General features: G+C 39.3%; 1 protein-coding gene across 7 annotated transcripts in view; it reads left to right on the top strand.

Moving 5' to 3' along the window:
* The window catches only part of NUP88 (nucleoporin 88), a 30,260-nt gene that overhangs the window by 2,112 nt on the left and 7,789 nt on the right, over positions 1 to 20,359 (top strand). For 3 of the 7 annotated variants that reach the window (XM_057535481.1, XM_057535480.1, XM_057535485.1), the window contains 7 exons: positions 1,325 to 1,494; positions 2,260 to 2,385; positions 5,745 to 5,831; positions 8,582 to 8,758; positions 12,820 to 13,006; positions 13,483 to 13,645; positions 16,244 to 16,342. In XM_057535481.1, the coding sequence (XP_057391464.1) occupies positions 1,325 to 1,494; positions 2,260 to 2,385; positions 5,745 to 5,831; positions 8,582 to 8,758; positions 12,820 to 13,006; positions 13,483 to 13,645; positions 16,244 to 16,342 (1,009 nt within the window). The remainder of the gene's footprint in view (positions 1 to 1,324; positions 1,495 to 2,259; positions 2,386 to 5,744; positions 5,832 to 8,581; positions 8,759 to 12,819; positions 13,007 to 13,482; positions 13,646 to 16,243; positions 16,343 to 20,359) is intronic. The other 4 variants (XM_057535483.1, XM_057535482.1, XM_007166524.2 and 1 more) reach the window with 4 other exon arrangements.

The following is a 20,359-nucleotide window of genomic DNA, read 5'->3' as shown; positions in this document are numbered from 1 at the left end:
AACAAAACAAACAAACAAAAAAAGCCCACGTAAATAATGTGATTATCACAGGTGACCTAGGTAATTAGATTAGATTGTATGCATAGCAGGAGAAAGGTGGTGTTTGATTTGAGGTAGATCATTAGAATCAAGTAGGAAGAAGATTGAGAAGATGGGAAAAGAAGGAAAGAACCACTGACCGGAGAAAAAACAGTTTGATTAGAATCAGCAAAGGGCAGCTAAAAACAAAAACAAAGAAACTTCACACTTACAGACATCAGTAACAATTGAAATCACATTATATTCAACAGTCTTGTCTAAAAAGATTTTGATTTAGGGTGATTCTCTATACATAAGGATAAGCAATACATTGGTAATCTCATGGTTTATTACTGAAAATAGAAAGAAAAGAAAATGGGAATTTGAGATGCTCATGAGAGAAGAAATAGAAGTACTTTTTTTTTTTTTTTTTTGAGGGCATATGAGACAAACAGCTTAACAGAATCCCCTGAAAATATCACTGTTCAATGTCAAATCTGCTTCGGTAAAGCAGCATTTTAGTTGCAGAAGCTCTTGAAGCCATTCTCTATCTTATTGTACTATTTATAGAAGTAATTATCATTTACTAGTACTTCTGAGTTCTTCATTTGTCTGGTCACTAAAACATATATTGAGAGTTAGTTAGCAACATGCCATATACTATGCCAAAGATACAGAGAGGAAAGACACAGAGCTCAAGTAATTCGTGGTTAGCTGTGTGGGATGAGCAGGTAAAAGGCTAATTAGAATGCAGGGTGGTAAGTACCATAATAGAATTATCTAGGGTGTGCTATAGGAGTACAGAAAAAATGCATTAGTTTCTGGCCAGAAGGTCAGGGATACTTTCTTGGGAGGAAAGTGCATAGGAACTGAGTCTCCAAGAATGTTTTAGCCAGCTAAAAAAGAAAAATGAGGGCATTGCAGGAAGAGTAGTTGTACAGAGACACAGAGACATAACAAAGTATGATGATTTCCCAGAAATACGAGTTAATCTGTTGGGAGTATAAAGTACAAGTGGGGAATGGTGGAGAATTGAGGCTGAAGTGGTAGTCTGGAGTTTGATCATAAAAAGGGAATTATATGTAGTATTTATCAAAGTAGGGAAACCTGATGCATTTTATATAATATTCCAATCTAAATAGTTAAAAAATATTTCATCAGGTAATGGCTGAGGTGTTAGTACTTACCCAGAATGTTTCATTAAACTACAATTGTAGAAAACTAAAGTGGTACTGTGCTTTCAAGTAACTGCCATATATATTTGCATTAAAATTAACTATTTTGACTCGTTTGCTTTAATTTTCAGAGATTGCTTTGCATAAATCCACCCCTGTTTGAAGTCTATCAAGTCTTGTTAAGTCCAACACAACATCATGTAGCACTTATAGGAATAAAAGGACTTATGATATTAGAATTACCTAAAAGGTGGGGGAAGAATTCTGAATTTGAAGGTGGAAAATCAACAGTGAATTGTAGGTAAGTTGTATTTCCATTTAGTGTTTATCTGTATAATTTGTAATACATGCAAAAAATTGCTCAAGACTAGTGGTTCTTAAGGTATGTTAACTCTGCTACTATTGAAACATCAGTATACTCCAGATGGTCTGCACACTGGCTTCTTGTGGTAATAGTGTTTACAGTATATGTGGGGTTGTACTTTTATTCTGCCTAAATTATCACATTGCTGTCTCATTGGAAGTCAGGCTGTTTTTTCAAGTAGGTTGAAATAAGATGTTTTAAAAGCAGTTATTAACTGTGAGGCAGACAGTTTTCTCATAAGTATAACTAAGTTTTATTTTTGTATTTTTTTCTTTTCCAATTAATCCTGAAAAATGAGAGTCTGAAAGATCTGAAAAGAATATAAGGTGGAAACCCACCTTTAGCTCCACAATTCATAGGTTGGGCCTCCTTAAAAATGTTTCCTTTCTAAATCTCTGTTTCCTCATTTCCACAATAGGAGTGATAATAGCTGCCCTTGTAGTTTCCTTACAAAGTTACTAAAAGGATCAAGTAAGATACTGTATCTAAAATCACTTGTAAAGTACAGTATAATATACTCTACAATTTAGAAAATATTTTAATTTTGATTCTTTGATATTGGTTGGTAGATGCTTTAAATGCTGCCTCAGCAAGATTTATGAGAAAGGAATTTGAAGGAAAGAAGAGCAAAGAGTGTTAAGATAGGTTTTCCTTTAGAAGCTTTTTCATCCAGGTTTTGGGAAATTGCTGTCTTTATTTTAGCACCACTCCCGTTGCTGAGAGATTTTTCACCAGTTCTACCTCTCTGACTCTAAAGCATGCTGCCTGGTATCCGAGTGAGATGCTGGACCCCCACATAGTGCTGTTAACATCAGACAACGTAATAAGGTACATTTTTTTCTTACAGCTTTGTGAGTGGGAAGATTCTCTTTCTGGTTGCCAGTTAATAGCTCAAAGTACCACTGAATGGGTCAGTAGATGCTGGAAAGCTTTATCTGACGGCTGTTGTTACCCCTTCTCAATCGTGTAAGAATCGTCCAGCTGCCCTAACTTACGTGCCTTAATCACTGCTGTTCCCTCTCAACTGGTCCTGCCTCCAGTCTCTCCTTTCCCAAGCTGACCTATTAAGACAATCTCCCTAAAACTGTTTTCATTGTGCCACTCTTTCGGAGGTAATGTAGCATAGGGGAAAGATCATTTAATTGGGAATTGAGAGATTTGAGTTCTTGTCCCAGTGTCACTTCTGTCTTCGGGATGTTAAAAACTTGGGCACCTCAGTTTCCAGTTTGTCAAATGAGCAGGTTTCATTTGATCATTTACTAAAGCCCCTTCCAGGTTTTGCATTGTATGATTAAATGCCCTAATCCTACAGAGATCTCTATTATATTATCAGTTAACTTTCTGGATCTGCCTTATGTAAAAAGTTTGTTGGGGAGACTGACTGATGTACAGATACCTGCAGTTTTATTTTTTCTAATCACTGCTTTGACTGTGCTCTACCAAATCTTCTTTTACTGCCGAATGGTTGATCCTTTAATGGCTTCTTACACAGACCTCATAGATTTCTGGTTACTTTCAGTTATTAAAACTTAAGTCTGTTCATTTTAAAACTCTGATCTCAAATCCATTTCAAAACTATATCCTGGTCCTATCACAGGTCAGACCTTGAGGGATCTGAAATGAGTGGAGAGGGCATGATCTGCTCTTTGACTCTTCTTTCTACCCCAGCACCTTGAGGTAGGGGGTGAAGTGTAAGGAGGAGAGCTGTTCCTCCTTCCTCTGGGTCTGACTCCTCGATGGCGGGGTAAAGAGAGTGTGCTAGCTGAGGCGTACATCTTACCTAACTGGCTGTCCATCAGTGAAGGGCAGGGGGCATACCCCTCCTCCTGGTTTAATCTAGTTCCCTCAGCTGCTGGTGGCCTCTGTTGATGTGATAGTCTCTGCACAGATTGGTGTGTGGTTTTTTCAGGGGCAGTGTTTGGCCTTCAGCTCCCTCCATCACTCAGGAGCTCTGTTTCCCATTGACTCTACCAACTGTCCATGCCCTGAACCCTCTGTCAAGATGGACTATCCCTAAACTTGGTATCTCCTGCCTTCTCGACCTAACCATTGTGGTTTTTCATATGGAGCCTTGGTAACTGCCAAGGTCCTTTTCCCTGCCCTCCAAGGGCCACAGAACTGGGCATACTACACTATAGTCCTTTCTTATGCTGTCCCAGCCTACCTCCTTCAGAAATTTCCATATTTGGAGTAGATACCATAGAGTGTTCACATGCCCCCAACCCTAGGATATGACATGTCAGAATCACCCAAGAATTCCCTTGCTTTGGTGGCCTGTAGTTTTTGACAACCCATCTGGCATTCAGCTAGGAAATGAGATACCCATTTCCCCTTATTACAGGTACCCCTAAATCTGGCTGGTTCTTTTAGGGCCTTTCCTGCCCACCCATTTGGCTCTGGAGTTGGGGGTAAAGAAAGAAGGAGGACCCTCACATTCCAAACATCGTACCATACTCTTAAGGACTCTTGACACCTTCTGTAAGCTGGAAAAGGAGATTGTGAGGAGATAGTGTAGGTCTAGGTCTTCCTCACATTAAGCCCTAAAGGAGGTATCTGGCCTCAGTTATTGAAGATTCCTTTTAAAATATTGGGTATTTAACACTACTCTTTTCCTAAGCTTTGACCCTATTGACAGTTTCAGGGCAACAAGAAATTCCCACTCAGTGCCCTGTTGCATTTACTTTTCCTTTCACTGTTCCGCATTACAGTTTATAGGACTTATTTGTATTTTGAAGTCAGTAATGCTTGTAGGCAGCTAGGAAGACCACAATGAATGGTGTGTTCAATTGGATCAAATTTTCATTAAAAACGTTTATTAAATGACATTCTATTGATAATGGAACAAACTAAGTTTAAAAATTCTTTGTGGGGTCAGACAAAATAAGTGATTAACTTGATAAAGACTTTAAGAGGGACACTGGATTTCTAATAATGATACTACTGGCCTTTAAATTTTTTTTTCTCCTTTTAACAATAGCTATATATGCTGGGAAAATTTATTATTATTATTTTAGCCACGCTGTGTGGCTTGCGGGATCTTAGTTCCCCAGCCAGGGATCGAACCCGGCTCCCTGGCAGTGAGAGTGCAGAGTCCTAGCCACTGGACCACCAGGGAATTTCCCCCAAATTTATTTTAAATAAAATGATTTTGGTAAAAAAATTTCTTATAGTTTTATACTAACCTCTTGAGAAAGCGGGGAAGACATTGTGTCTTTATATAACACAAATATGTACAAATTGCAGGCTAAAAGTCACCCACTGTGCTGGCCAGTTGGTATATAAAGAAGAGTGAGAAATGGTTTCTTCCCTGATGAGATTGGGTGTCTCATAGGCAGAGACAGATGGGTATAACTGAAGGGAAGCTGGCAAACTTAGAGGCAGTAGTGAGATGACTAGACAAGGTGAATATGGCTAAGGACTGAGGTGTGGTGGTTGGGGAAGGCTGATGAGGCATTTTGCTTAGAGTAGAGAACATTTCTTCATGTCCCAGGGAAACCTTCCTCTTATGTTGTTATGGAACAAATGAAGTAGGCCACTTTGTCAGTAACAGCAAGATCTTTGGCAGATGGTTGTGATAACTGGTAGGAAAATTCTCAGGAACTGAGTAGATGGAAAGGAAAGAGGAACTTTGGGAAATGAAAGAGAATTTTAAGTACTGGCTTTCTTCTCTTTTTTTTTTTTTATAAAGTTTTTTTTTTTTAAACATCTTTATTGAAGTATAATTGCCTTACAATGGTGTGTTAGCTTCTGCTTTATAACAAAGTGAATCAGTTATACATATACAATATGTTCCCATTTCTCTTCCCTCTTGCATCTCCCTCCCTCCCACCCTCCCCATCCCACCCCTCTAGGTGGTCACAAAGCACCGAGCTGATCTCCCTGTGCTATGCGGCTGCTTCCCACTAGTTATCTATTTTACATTTGGTAGTGTATATATGTCCATGACACTCTCTTACCCTGTCACATCTCACCCCACCCCCTCCCCATATCCTCAAGTCCATTCTCTAGTAGGTCTGTGTCTTTATTCCCGTCTTGCCACTAGGTTCTTCATGGCCTTTTTTTTTTTTTTCCTTAGATTCCATATATATGTGTTAGCATACTGTATTTGTTTTTCTCTTTCTGACTTACTTCACTCTGTATGACAGACTCTAACTCCATCCACCTCTTTCTTCTCTTTTGATTGCTAGAATTTACTCTCTACGTGAGCCCCAGACACCCACTAAGGTCATTGTACTTTCAGAAGCAGAAGAGGAAAGTCTGATACTCAATAAAGGGTAAGTTTTTATTTGTGTCATGAAATTTTTTAAAATTAGTTTATCGGGATTATAAATGCAATTTTAGCAGATTGCAAGATTTTCCAAAGGTGCCTTTAGCATGCTTTTTGGTAATGTGAGAAATAAGCAAAAATAGGCGATATGAATAGGTAACGAAAAGTTACAAATCTGAATGTCACTATAACTACTAACTTGGTCTTTTTTTCAAGAAAGTTCAAAAATGTGAATAGCTGAAATTTATTCCCTGTTGTATCTTGAATAAGAGAATGAATTATAATATTGCAAAGTTACAGAAAAGGTGGAAGGTGAGAGTGTTGGGCTGGAGGCCTGCCAGCTGTTCACTCAGTGTGGATGGGCAGATTGCTGGACCCCCAGCACCTAGTACCCCAGAAGCTGGAGCAGAACGTAGAGAGCCCTTCTGATTCTCCTGTGACCCTGGCTTCTTTTATGTTTTCTTACCCACTACAGGGGCAAGTTCCTGGCTACTTTGACCACTAACAGAATCACCCTTTGAACTTACAAACCCCATTCCTCTGGCCTCCTGATCAGTCTTTCCGGTGATTACCACACATGATCACCCACAGTGTGTGCATGTAGAGAGAAGCCTTTAGTAGCAATATTTCTGGAAGTTCCATTTAGTTCTTTTCATGTCTCCATGATGGTCATATCTAATAATCTTCTTTATTTTTGTTTTTCTAACCCTTATTCCTTTGAATATTTTATATACAGCTATTCTGTATGTGACAGTTTCAGTATCTGAAGTCCTGGGGAGGTGGGGATCTAAATCTGTGTGTGTTCTTCCTCCTGCCCCATGATCACGGTCGCTTCTTCCTGTGATTGCTGATCTCTCGTTGTGAACTTATGTTTACTTGATCTTAATGTTTTGAAATGTTGAGAGCCTGAGTTGGGGGTGTGTTCCTCCAGAGAAGAATTTCATCTGCTTCTGCTAGGAGTCAGAGGTTGCCACCAGCCTGGGACCACTTTAATTCTCTTTAATAGTCCCACAACTGAAAGTTTCAGTCCAATGATTTTAATGTCTTATAGCACCAGCTCCTTAACCTCACATCCATCCATCTCCACAGTGGGGAAATACCTGCCTCTGCGAGTTGATAGGTCCTGTTCTGGTGTCGGCAGTGCATTTCCATTGCTTTCCAACCTCCTTTGCCAGGCACCCTGTCCAGATGAGAGGCCGTAGAGCAAACGCAGTAGTTAAGAGCTTTGGCTCTGGCGTCAACACCTGGTGGGTTCCAGTCTCAGCTCTGCCGCTTGTCAGCTGTGGCGTCTGGGCAAGTTATTCAGTTGCACTAAGCGTCATTTCCATGACTGTATATTCCACGAATATAAAAAGTAGTGACCACTTACTTGGATCATTGTACAGAATAAATGAGATCATGCATAAAACGTGCTTAGCATGGCGCAGAGTAAGTACTCATTAATTGATACCTACTACCATTATTAGAAATATTACTATATTCATTAAGTTCCACTTAAGTTTGGATGGCTTGGTATTTAAGTCTCTTTGAAATAACTGCTTTGTCTGTTTGTTTCCATTCATTGTCTTAATTTTTTAGTTTAACTCAGGCAGTTCTTTTATTCTGGATTTTGGGATTCCTCATTTTTTGCCTCCTGATACCATATACCTTTCCATGTGATAAAGAAACTAAGATATGGTACCTATAACAGCTTGGAATGATGTTGACTTTCTCAGCTATATGAAATTGTGGTTTTATTTTAACCATATTCATTAACCTTGTGTTAAACTGGAATCTTTTTGAATAACAAACTATACTAAATTTTAAAATACAAAAACAGCATGTTTTATCATTTGTCTTTCCTGATTATAAAGGTAATGTATATTTGTTGTAGAAAATTGGGAAAACTAAGAAAAGTATTAAGAAGAAAATGAAATACTTTAAAATTTCCTGTAGTCTGTCCTCAGCATAGCAGCCAGAGTGCTACTTTTCGGTATAAATCAGCTCATTGTACTTCCCCGCTCTCCGCACTCCATTGATTTCTGCCCGCTGGCTGCAGCCCTCCAGCTCAGTGCTCCCGCTGCCCAGGCTCTGAGCTCCAGCCACTCCGCCTCCTTGCCATTCCTCAGACACTCCTGCCACCGCCCTCCTTGGTCTTTGCCTGTGTCCTTCCTTCTGCCTGAACTGCTCCTTCTCTGCGTGACCACAGACTCGCTCCCTTACTTCCTTCAAATCTTTGCTCAAATAGCACCTTATCAGAGTCTTTCCCAGATCACCTAAAGCAGCACCTCCATCAGTACTCTCTTCCCCTGCTTTATTTTTCTTCATAACGTCATCTTCTGGCTCTGTGTTTTGTGGTTGGCTTCTCTGTGGACGTCTCTCTCGTTAGAGGGGGGCCTTTGTTCAAGTCACTGACGTTTCCCAGAACCAGAGGCACTGAGCGCTTAGTAATATTTAGTAGATATTCGTGGACTGAATGCCTCCTACTGCTTAGAGATAACTGTTGATATCTTTATGTGTTTTCTTCCTGTTTATGCATGTCTGTATGTGTGTATTTTTACTGTTTGTGTGATTGTATATTTCAACTTTATATAATTTTATGGCCTACTTCTTTCATTGAATTTTATGAGAATTTTCCAATGTTGTTTAACATTCTTCATAATCACAATTTTTTGTCTTATCACTCCATTGAATACAAATTCCATCCCCACCTGCTGTTATTGGACATTTTATTTCTGTTTTCGTTTCCAACCAGTTGGTTTTAAAATCTCTTTTCAGAAGGGCCTACACCGCATCTCTAGGAGAGACAGCAGTTGCATTTGACTTTGGGCCGTTGTCGGCAGTCCCGAAGAACATATTTGGACAAAAAGGCAAAGATGAAGTATTGGCTTACCCCCTGTACATCTTATATGAGAATGGGGAGACTTTCCTTACATATGTTAGTCTGCTGCACAGGTAAGCTGAGGAGGTAACCCACCTGAAATGAAAGCCCAGCTTGTGCTCCAGTATAGATTGTCATGGTTGCACTTGGGGTCCATGTTTTTGAGTTTGTGGAAGTATTGCAGCCTTTCAAGGCTGGCTTGCATATTTTGAAGAGAAAGTTGATACAGATCATTTGACCTTTCATTTCCTCATATTATTTGGGTAAGTTCTATAGAATTCGTGGATAATCACTTAAGATAAGACTGGATTTGTGTTCACAAAGGATAGTCAATCAAAAAAGTATTTACAGATGGTCCCCAACTTAGTCAGACTTACAATTTTACGATGGTGCAAAGACAGTATGCATTCAGTAGAAACTGTACCTTAAATTTTTAATTTTGATCTCTTCCTGCGCTGGTGATACTCAGTTGATACTGTCTTGTGGTGCTGGGCAGTGAGCACAGCTTCCAGTCAGACACACGATCCCAAGGGTAAACAGCTGATTTACTTACAGCCATTCCGGTTTTCACTTTCAGCGCAGTATTCAATAACTTACATGAGACATTGAACACTTTATTATAAAATAGGCTTTGTGTTAGATGATTTTGCCCAACTGTAGGCTAATGTAAGTGTTCTGAGCACATTTAAGGTAGGCTAGGCTAAGCTATGATGTTTGGTAGGTAAGTTGTATTAAATGCATTTTCAACTTACAATATTGTCAACTTAACAATGGGTTTATTGGGACGTAACCCTGCCGTAAGTCAAGGAAGATCTGTATCGTGTATCTTATGTGAACAATGCACCATGGGGATGGTTAGACATGGTAATCTGGTATCTTTATGTCCCAGTTGTGGGGAAAAGACATACATAACCATGGAAAGATAATGACTCGTACTGCATTAGTGGTGCATAATAAGAACCCAGAGGAAGGAGAGATGATTCTGACTGAAGAAGTTAAGGAGATTTTCATAGAGAAGGACTGATGTCATATGAGACTTAAGGCTTTAAAGCAGGATTAAATGAAGCATCAAGGAAGGGTAAGACCATTTTAGTCACAAGAGCAGCATGAAGTCAAGTATGAAAACAGGCAAGTGCAAATGTCGTTTAAGGTCCAGTGATTAGACACTTGGGGCTAGAGCAGAAGATTCAGGTAGGGAGCGTCTAATGATAAAGCTGGAAGTACCTGTCCAGGGAAAATGTGGTGGAGTTAAATACCTAGTTAAGGGACGTGGAGTCTTTTCTGTAGGAAAAGGTTAGTAGGAAGCCAGTGATGGTTTCTAAACAGGAGAAGGATAAAACAATTGGTTAGGAAAGGGACTGGAGCAGAGAGACTTTTAAAGTAACTTCCAAATTTTAGTTTAAGGTCTGTAAGCGTTTGAACTAGGGTGGTAATGCAAGGGAGAAATGAACATAGTACATACTACAAAGGAAGGATCAATAAGACTTTGTTGCTGTTTGGATAAGGGAGTGAGCCATTAACAGAAATAATGAGGTCAGGAAGGGCAACTAATTTGGAAATATTCCATGGACAGTTGGAAGTACAGGACTAGAGAGAAAATACAGGTAAAATAAATAAGAATCATCTGTTATGGTGAGAGTTAGAGTCAATAGAGGATAAGAATTTTGGGAAAATTTGTAACTAGAGAGGCATACGGTCCGAATCTGAACATTGTAATTTATTTATTTATAAATCAACAGATATTCATTCAGGGCTCACTCTGTGGCAAAATATGGGAATACAAGGTTGAAGGCAGAGTCCCTGCTATGTGGTTCCTTGTCTATCAGAAAGGCCTACAACAAACCAAAACTGTAGTACAACGTGATGTGCTGAAGGCGTCACAGGGTGCTCTGGGAGTGGGACAGAGTAAGTGCTTAGGCTGCCTGTCTTGGAGGACTTAGAAGATGGTAATACAGAAGCTTGGACCTGAAGGATTCACTAGGTAGAAATGGGGGCAGAAGTGAATCCAGGAGAGAGAAGAGAGGATGCAAAATGAAAAAGATAAATAAGAAAGATGAAAGAGGTTTATAGATTGCAGAATGGTGAGGAGTCACTGTCAATCCTGTTCTCCTGGACAGAAATGTTCTCTGCCTTTCACACATGATCTCTCTCTCGGGAGGCTTTTGTGGTAACATTATTACCCTCCCTTACCCTTCCTCCCCAAACTACTTGGCCCTTAATTGTCCACATTATCTACCTAGTAACCTTAGCCCACAACCTGAAAGTCATCTTCTACATCCTCTTAAATCCAGTCTGGTCCCAAAATTCTATTGATTTTACCGTGAAAATTTCTTGAATGTATATATCCGTCTCTCTAGTCCCCTGTCCTTGCTTCACACCTTCATCATCTTCTGCCTGGATCATTCTTCTCTTAAATAGTTGCCTTGAGTCCCGTTTTGGTCCCCTCTTTGTCATCCTCCTCACTGCTGTCTGATTAATCTTAGTAAAGTGAAACTCTATCACTCTTGATTTAAACCTCTAGCGACACGCTGTCATCCAGCGGAGAGACTCTGAGCACGTTAACATGGCATACGAGACTGTCTGCTTCATAAGCCAGTCCTGATTATCTGCCCAGCTACTGTTCTGTTGCCTGAGACTTTGCACTTGGCCTCCCGTCATACCAAGCTAAGTTTCCTTCCTGTTAATTCCTCGCCTTTCATTCCTCCAGGGCTGGATATATGCTGCTCCCTAGGTTGGAATGCTCACCATCCCTTCCCAGAATATGCTGTTCCCATTGATCTTATTTTTGATACCTTTCTTACATATCTCACTTGCTTTGTACCTTTCAGTGTTGCTTTGTACCCTGTAAATCCTTGCATTATTACAGGTGTTATAGTAATTCTAGTTAAATGTCTGCTTCCCCAACTAAACCATTAGTTCCTTGGGGGTGTTATCTAGCACTCAGTAAGTGTATTTGTCTAATCCAATTAAATAGTGGGTCTGAAGATAAGCTGCACTTCAGAATAAAAGTTTTGGGAATCATCAGAATACAGGTAGTAGTTAAAACCAGGCATAGTTAATACACTCTTTTTTTATATATATAAATTTATTTATTTATTTATTTATTTTTGGCTGTGTTGGGTCTTCGTTGCTGCGCGCAGGCTTTCTCTAATTGCAGCGAGCGGCGGCTACTCTTCGTTGTGGTGCGTGGGCTTCTCACTGCGGTGGCTTCTCTTGTTGCGGAGCACAGGCTGTAGGCACGTGGGCTTCAGTAGTTGTGGCGCACGGCCTCAGTAGTTGTGGCTCACAGGCTCTAGAGTGCAGGCTCAGTAGTTGTGGCGCACGGGCTTAGTTGCTCCGCGGCATGTGGGATCTTCCTGGACCAGGGCTCCAACCCGTGTCCCCTGCATTGGCCAGTGGATTCTTAACCACTGCGCCACCAGGGAAGTCCTAATATGCGCTTATATAAGTGTGTATTTTGAAAAGAGAAGAGGGTTTACAGTGGAATCCGGGACAGTGCAAATATTTAAGAGACAGAAATTAGGAAAGGGTATTAGAAGGGTGTGTTCAGAGAGGTAGGAAGAGAAAACTAGGAGAAAGAATGTACAGATGTTAAGGGTATTACAAAGCAGTCATTGTTAACCAGTTATAAATGCTGCAGAAGGTCGAGATAAGGGCCTTTTTTGCATTTAGCAACTAGAATCTCAGTGGTGACCTTTGCCAGAGAGTAGCTTCCAGTGGAGTGGTGAAGGCATAAACCACAGTAAATTTAGGGCAGGATCTTTCAACCTCTGCACTATTGACGTTTTGAGCCGAATAATTCTTTGTTGTAGGGGACTGCCCTGTGGGGCAGTGTTTAGCGGCATCTCTGGCCTCTAGACACCAGTAACCTCTCCCCCTCCTCCCAGTGGTGGCAACCAAAAATGTCGTCAGACACATGCCAGTGTCCCCTTGGGGGCATAATTATGTCTAGTTGAGAAGTACCAAAGAGGTGGAAATTGAGTGGGAAAATGAGAAAGTGGAGACGTTGGGAATATACTATATTTTTAATTAGTGTATGATAGCTGGGGAAAGACAAAGTCAAAAAGAGTTTTAAGTGATGAGCATGGTTGTCTTCTATCAACATTTCCCAAGTATGTTTTTGCTCTTTCTTTAGCCCTGGGAGTGTGGGAAAGCTGTTAGGCCCATTGCCCATGCATCCTGCAGCTGAAGATAACTATGGTTATGATGCTTGTGCTGTACTCTGCTTACCATGTGTCCCCAACATCTTGGTGATTGCTACTGAATCAGGAATGCTGTATCACTGTGTTGTGCTGGAAGGGGAAGAAGAAGATGACCAAACAGTAAGTCGGGCTGCTGTGGGCATACTTGTATCTCCAACACCAGGGATAGTTCCTGGACCAGTATGAATGTTTTGTATATGAGGAATTTTATAGTTTCTATTTGGCACTTATGTGTATTTTGAAAACTTAACACTTAAAAGTAACTGAAGCCCACTTTAAAAACTTAAATTGAAGGAAGTTAAAATGTGCCCAGGTTACTTGGTCCAGCGACCTATATATTTCTTTCTGAACTCTATTTTGCCACCTTTGGTGACAGGTATAAAGAACCTTTGAATCACTGAACTGGCTCTTCTCTAAACTTGTTTATTTACAACTTCCTAAAAGAAGAGAGGCCTTTTTTTCGCTTTTAAGAATAACAAGGCACTGTTGGAATAGAGGGTGGAATTAAGAGTTTGAAAGCACTATTTGATCCAGCTTTTTGCTTCTGTTTTTAGTTGTGTACATTTTCAAAGGAACATGAAACACTAAAATTACAGTGCTTTTTTTTTCAGTCAGAAAAGTCCTGGGATTCCAGGGCAGATCTCATTCCTTCTCTGTATGTGTTTGAGTGTGTGGAGTTGGAGCTTGCCCTGAAACTGGCATCCGGAGAGGACGAGCCCTTTGATTCTGACTTTTCTTGTCCAATCAAACTTCACAGAGGTAAAGTTTTCACTAAATTTAGTTCTTTTATTTCATTATATTTGTACTAAGATTATCACAGGCTATTTCTGTGTAATTTATTTTTTCTGTAGTTCCAACCTTTAAAAAGTTGACTGGGTTCTTTTGGCCTTTTAATTACAACATTGCACTGTAGGTCCAAGAAAGACTAAGCAAATTCCCCAAGTTTTAGGATAGTGGTCTTCAGTCTGGATCCACTCAGATTTATAACAGTGACTTTTTCCTGGTCCAACCAAAAGGAGGTTTCACGATTCAAGTTCTTAAATGTATGCAAACTTTAATAGACTTTAAAAATAACTTTAAAAATAAAATTACACTGGTATTAAGGTATCTCTTTAAAATATCTTTCTTCATTTTCGAACATATTGTTATACCCAGAACCATTTGAATGTTTCCTTTTTATCTTTTTTCCTTTTGCTTTAACTTACCTGGGTTGGCACCAGATCCTTCTGGCAACTTATGTCTGTTCATCTAGGGCGCTCTTGGATAAACTGCTGAGACAGTCACAGAATGTGTTCTGTGTGTTGTCCAGACTCAGCGTGGCTCAGTGGAAGGAGTTTGTGACTAGGAGTCTGGAGTGTCCTGGGTTTTCGTTATAGCTCTAACATTAATAGGCTCTGTAGTATCGGACATTTATTCAACTTCTCACATAAAAATAATAGCGATAGCATCAGATGATCTCTAAGGTCCCTTCTGACATAAAAATCCTATAATCCTTTTTGCCCCTCAACAGTTTCTCAGAGTCTCCTCTAGGATCTAGTCTTCCTCCCTGTGAAGAATGAGGAACAAAAGCTTACTCAGTGTGGAATAATTGCGTGTACCTTTCATAGTTTTCCTCTCTCCAGTCCAGAGAAAGGGAGTTCAATCTTGTAGCAGCCTGACTTAACCTGCCGACAGTCCTATTAGCCAGTTTGGCTGGGTTTGGTAATAATGGCTTCAACTCTGTACTAAAGTGTAGTTAAGACATTTAAGGGCATAGTAGTCCTTATATAATAAACCAGCAAGGAGGATTCATTGGGCATGTCTAATTGAACAGTGTTTGGAGAGATATAGTCTAAATATTAAGTCTCAGAACTTTGCTTTATATATGAGGAAATTGAGACCTAGTGAGGTAAAGTGACATAAACTAATTGGTTTCCTTATAAAGGTACCTGTTTTTGGGAAATCTTAATTGTAGGCTTTTTTATCTTGATTCTTTGAATAAGAGATAACATTTTCATACGTGAAACTAATAAATTTTTGACTCATTCATATTTGTACTTAAGGCATATTACAATACCTGAAACATACCCAGATTTTTAATGACATAAGTGAATGGCTACCATATAACTTGTCAGGGGTGTCTAGCAAATTTCCTACCTCAGTTACTAATGTTGCCTTTTTCATAACAGATTTCTGTCACATCCCAATATTAAGGTTTTTCTTTTGACTTCAGCACCACAGACACATTTTGAAAAGCCATTTTAAACACTGGGAGACCTAATGAGATGATTTGAGCCTTAAATTAAGTCTCAGGTGTGGGCAAATGAAAAGAAACTGTTTAGTACTTTATTGTTCAGAGAGATGATTACCACGGAGATTGCCAGGAGTTTTTGGGTTTTTTTTTTTTAAACTTTTTATAGCATAATGCTATTTTCTGAGGTGTTATGCAGAACCCCAACATATAAAACAGATGGAAATAATATAACATTCACTTTACAACATTTACTTACTATAAAGTCAGCAGTAGGAAAGTGAGGCTGTTAAATAAAAGAAAAATTTGGTTTAGGGGCTTATGGATGACAGTTGCCATCTTAAATCAGCTTTAGTATAGACATTATTTCTGTATCTGGTTTTGGTTGTTTAATGTTTTAAAAATCGTGAGTCACAGAGATAAATATTTATAAATTAAGTATTCAAGAGTTCATCTTTTAGTTTCACGATAGTCTTACTGATAACTAGGGCTCCATGGAAATACAGAAATTTTCATTAAAATTATGTAACAACTGCTCATATTTCTTGGTATAAATATAAATACAAAAATTCTATCTAAAACTTAAACAACTATCTGTAAGTCAACGTTATCAAGACAAGTAAAACTTCACATTTTACACCTGACTTACCATCTATGACAGGACTGTTCACTAAGCAGCTGTGCTTAAGTCTTTCTAGTACCTGTGCTATTGGAGTGCAGTAGCTTCAGCAGTTTCATGTAAGTAGATGCGTGCAAGCATAGGTTTCCTACAGAACTACAGCCTTTCTTACTCACCATTTTATTTTGAAGAACTGTAAATAAATGCACAGAGGTGGACAGAAAGGCATAAGTGAGTTACCTGACAGCAAATGTTAATGTTTGGTGAACTCTGTATTAATATTTAGAAAATAACGTATTTGAATTGTGTTTGTTAATTATACTTTTAAAATGTATTTGAAAACTGAAGTCAGATTTTTAAATTCCCAAACCCCTGACATAGTGCCACAGTGTGAAGGTCCTGTAGACCTTGCATCACTTCCATCAACAGATATGTTTGTGGCCTGCTCAGGTGAATTCTCTCAGTTTTCTAATGGCTTCCTTTATATCATTAATGATTCCATTTGCAGATCCCAAGTGTCCCTCAAGATATCACTGTACTCATGAAGCTGGTGTACATAGTGTTGGGCTAACTTGGATTCATAAACTTCAGAAATTTCTTGGATCAGGTGAGTTTTTGCGCTTTTCAGTATGTTTCACAGATTCTGTCAAAAAGTAGTTTGGAACAGAAAAATAATAGAGAAAATAAATGATACCAAAAGATAGTTCTTTGAAAAGATCAACAAAATTGACAAACCTATAGGTAAACTGACCAAGAAATAAAAAAGACTCAAATTAATTAGAAATGAAAGTGGGGATATTCCTGCTGGCCTTACAGAAATACAAGATTATAAGGATATACCAAGAATAAAAGATTATAAGGGAGTGTCAAGAACAATTGTATGCCAATTAGATAATGCAGATGAAATGGACAGATTCCTAGAAAGACACAAATTACCAAAACTGACTCAGAAAGAAATAGAAAATTTGAATAGATGTATATATAACAAGAGATTGAATCAGTAATCAAAAACTACCCAAAAAGAAAAGTTCAGGATAACATGGCTTCATATTTGAAGCATTAATACCAATTCTTCATAAACTCTTACAAAAAACAGAAAACACTTCCCTGATCACTCTATGAAGATAGTATTACCGTAATACCAAAACCAGACAAGGACATCCAAGAAAGGAAAACTAGAGACGAATATCTCTTATGAATATAGATGTAAAAAATCCTCAACAGAATACTAGCAAACCAAACCCAGCAACATATAAAAAGGATTATACACCACTACTAAGTGGGATTTATCCGAGGGATGCGAGATTACTTTAACATTGAGAAATCAATTGATATATCAATATTATACCATATCAATAGAATAAAGGGGAGTTCCCTGGCAGTCCAGTGGTTAGGACTCAGCGCTTTCACTGCCGGGGCCCGGGTTCTCAATCCCTGGGCCGGGAACTAAGATCCTGCCAGCTGCACGGCAGGGCCGTCCCCCCGCCCCACACACAAAAAATAGAATAAAGGACAAAAACTATATGATCATCTCAACAGACACAGAAAACAGAAAAAGCATTTAGGAAAGTCCAACAGCCTTTCATGTTAAAAACACTAAATAAACTAGTAATAGAAAAGAACTTCCTCAGACTGAAAAAGGGTATCTATGAAAAACCCACAGCTAATACTATACTTAACAGAAAAAGACCAAGTGCTTTCTGTACTAGAATATTGCTGCTGTAGTAAATTACTACAAACTTAGTGTCTTTAAACAACACAGATCTATTACCTTGTAGTTCTGTAGGTTTGAAGTCCTAGAATGATCTCACTGGACAAAGCAGTGCTCCTTTCCGGAGGCTCTAAGGGAGAACCCACTGCCTGGCCTTTCCCAGCTTCTGCTGCCTGCCTTTGCGTCTAGTCCCCTTCCTCCGTCTTCAGAGTCAGCAGTGGTGGGACAGAGTTGAATCTTTCTCACCTTGCATAACCCTGACTTTCTCTTCTGCTTTCCTCTTTCACTTTTTTTTTTTTTTTTAATATTTATTTTGGCTATGCTGGGTCTTAGTTGCAGGCACGTGGGATCTTTAGTTGAAGCATGCGGACTTCTTAGTTGCAGCATGCGAACTCTCAGTTGCGGCATGCATGCAGGATCTAGTTCCCAGACCAGGGATCAAACCCAGGCCCCCTGCATTGGGAGCATGGAGTCTTACCCACTGGACCACCAGGGAAGTCTTTCCTCTTTCACTTTTAAGGAAATTTGTGATAACACTGGGCCCACCCAAATAATCCAGGGTAATCTTCCTATTTCAAAGGCATCTGATAGACAACTTTTTTTTTTATTTTTAAAAAAATTTTATTTATTTATTTATTTATTTTTGGCTGCATTGGGTCTTCGTTGCTGCGCGCGGGCTTTCTCTAGTTGCGGCAAGTGGGGGCTACTCTTCGTTGCGGTGCACGGGCTTCTCATTGCAGTGGCTTCTCTTGTTGCTGAGCATGGGCTCTAGGCGCGCAGGCTTCAGTAGTTGTGGCTCACGGGCTCCAGAGCGCAGGCTCAGTAGCTGTGGCGCACGGGCTTAGTTGCTCTGCAGCATGTGGGATCTTCCTGGACCAGGGCTCGAACCTGTGTCCCCTGCATTGGCAGGCGAATTCTTAACCACTGAGTCACCAGGGAAGCCCTGATAGACAACTTTAATTCCATCTGCAATCTTTATTCCCCTTTACCACGTAGTCTAGCATATTCTCCCGGTTCTAGGGATTAAAACACAGACATCTTTGGGGAATCCATCATTTTGCCTACTCCATTCCACCCTGGGGCCCCTAAACATTCACATCTGACAAAATACATTGTCCCTATAGCCACACAAAGTTCATAATGTCATCTAAAAGTCCTGAGCTCAAAAGTACTGCAATGTCGTCATCTAAATCATTTAAATCAGTTATAGTTAGACTCTAAGTATAATCTACCCTGGGGCAAAATTACTCTATCTGTGGACCTATGAAACTAGAAAGTAGTTGTCTGCTCCCAGAACGCAATGTGGGGCAGGCATAGGTATCACTTATAGATACTCTAGTTCAAAAGGGGAGAAAATGGAATGGAAAAAGGAACCATAGGTTCCAAGAAATTTAAAAATCTAAATTCCATTGTGTTTCAAGGCCTGGGGATAATCCTCTGGGCTTGTAGCTCTGCCCTCTGAGTAATCCTTCATTTTTCAGGAAAGATAGTATTTGTTTGTAGTTGAGTAGTTTTATTAGCCTGTTTTCTGCCTGTAGAATTTTGAGGGTGGAACAGCCTTCTCTCATCCTCTGACCCTTTCAGTTCAAGCCAGTGGTATTTCTGTGTGTATAAAATTCTCAAGAACTTTTTGGGTCTCCTGTATATATCATGAGGAGTCACTATAGTAGAGGTTCATCCACTGTCTTCCTTATATAATCCCACCTCCATTTTTGGCTTCTGCTGAGACCTGAAGGATCTAAGTCATGCTCTTAATCTCGTCAAAGAGCCTTTTGTGTGACTGAATATTCTGACCTTTTGATCTTTCTGAGGTGTTAGCAAAAGACTGAACAGTCACACCAGTGGCTTTTTCTCTAAAACATGTTTCCGGAAGGTGACTCTCTTAATTTTAGCATCTTTTGCCATCCACATAGGCTGTGAGAATTTCCTAGATCATCAAGTCCTTGTTCCATTTTAACAGTTCTTCCCTCAATTATATTTTCCTCACATTTTCCTGTAATCAGCAAGAAGAAATCAGACCACATCTTCAACACTTTGCTTAGAAATGTCTTCAGCTAAATGTCTGATTTAATTGTTATACAAGTTCTGCCTTCCACACTTTCCCCTTAAGATCAGGAACAAAAGGATGTCTGCTCTAGCCACTTCTATTCAACATTATAATGGGGGTTCTAGACAGGGAAATTAGCCAAGAAAATAAAATAAAACGTATCCAGATTAGAAAGGAAGAAGTAAAACTATATTCTCCAATGACACAATCTTTTACATAGTTAATCATTAGGGCCCATTGAAAAACTGTTTAAACTAATAAATGAGTTCAGAGAGGTTGCAGGATACAAGATCAATAAACACATATCAGGTCTATTTCGGTGCACTAGCAGTGAACAATCTAAAAAGAAATTAAGAAAACTATTCCATTTACGATAGCATTAAAATGAATAAAATACTTAGGAATGAATTTAACAAAAGAAATGCAAAACACACTCTTAAAACTACAAAACAGGGAATTCCCTGGCAGTCCAGTGGTTAGGACTCCGTGCTTCCACTGCAGGGGGCACGGGTTCGATCCCTGGTCCGGGAACTAAGATCCTGCATGCTGCATGGCGTGGCCAATTAATTAATTAATTAATTAAAAGTCATTTTTTAAAAAACAACTATAAAACGTTTAAAGAAATAAGACCCTAAATAAATGAAAAACATCCCACGTGCATGGATCAGAAAACTTAATATTGTTAGATGGCAATACTCCCCAGATTGATATATAAATTCAGTGTAATTCCTATCAATATCCTAGCTGGCTTCTTTGCAAAAATTGACAAGCTGATCCTAAAATTCATATGGAATTGCAAATGATCTAGAATAGCGAAAACAATCTTGAAAAACAGGAACAAAGTTGGAGGACCCACACTTCCCAGC

This window comes from Balaenoptera acutorostrata, chromosome 20 (genome assembly GCF_949987535.1).
Source record: "Balaenoptera acutorostrata chromosome 20, mBalAcu1.1, whole genome shotgun sequence".
Classification (NCBI taxonomy): domain Eukaryota; kingdom Metazoa; phylum Chordata; class Mammalia; order Artiodactyla; family Balaenopteridae; genus Balaenoptera; species Balaenoptera acutorostrata.
This window is presented reverse-complemented; position numbering and strand designations above follow the sequence as displayed.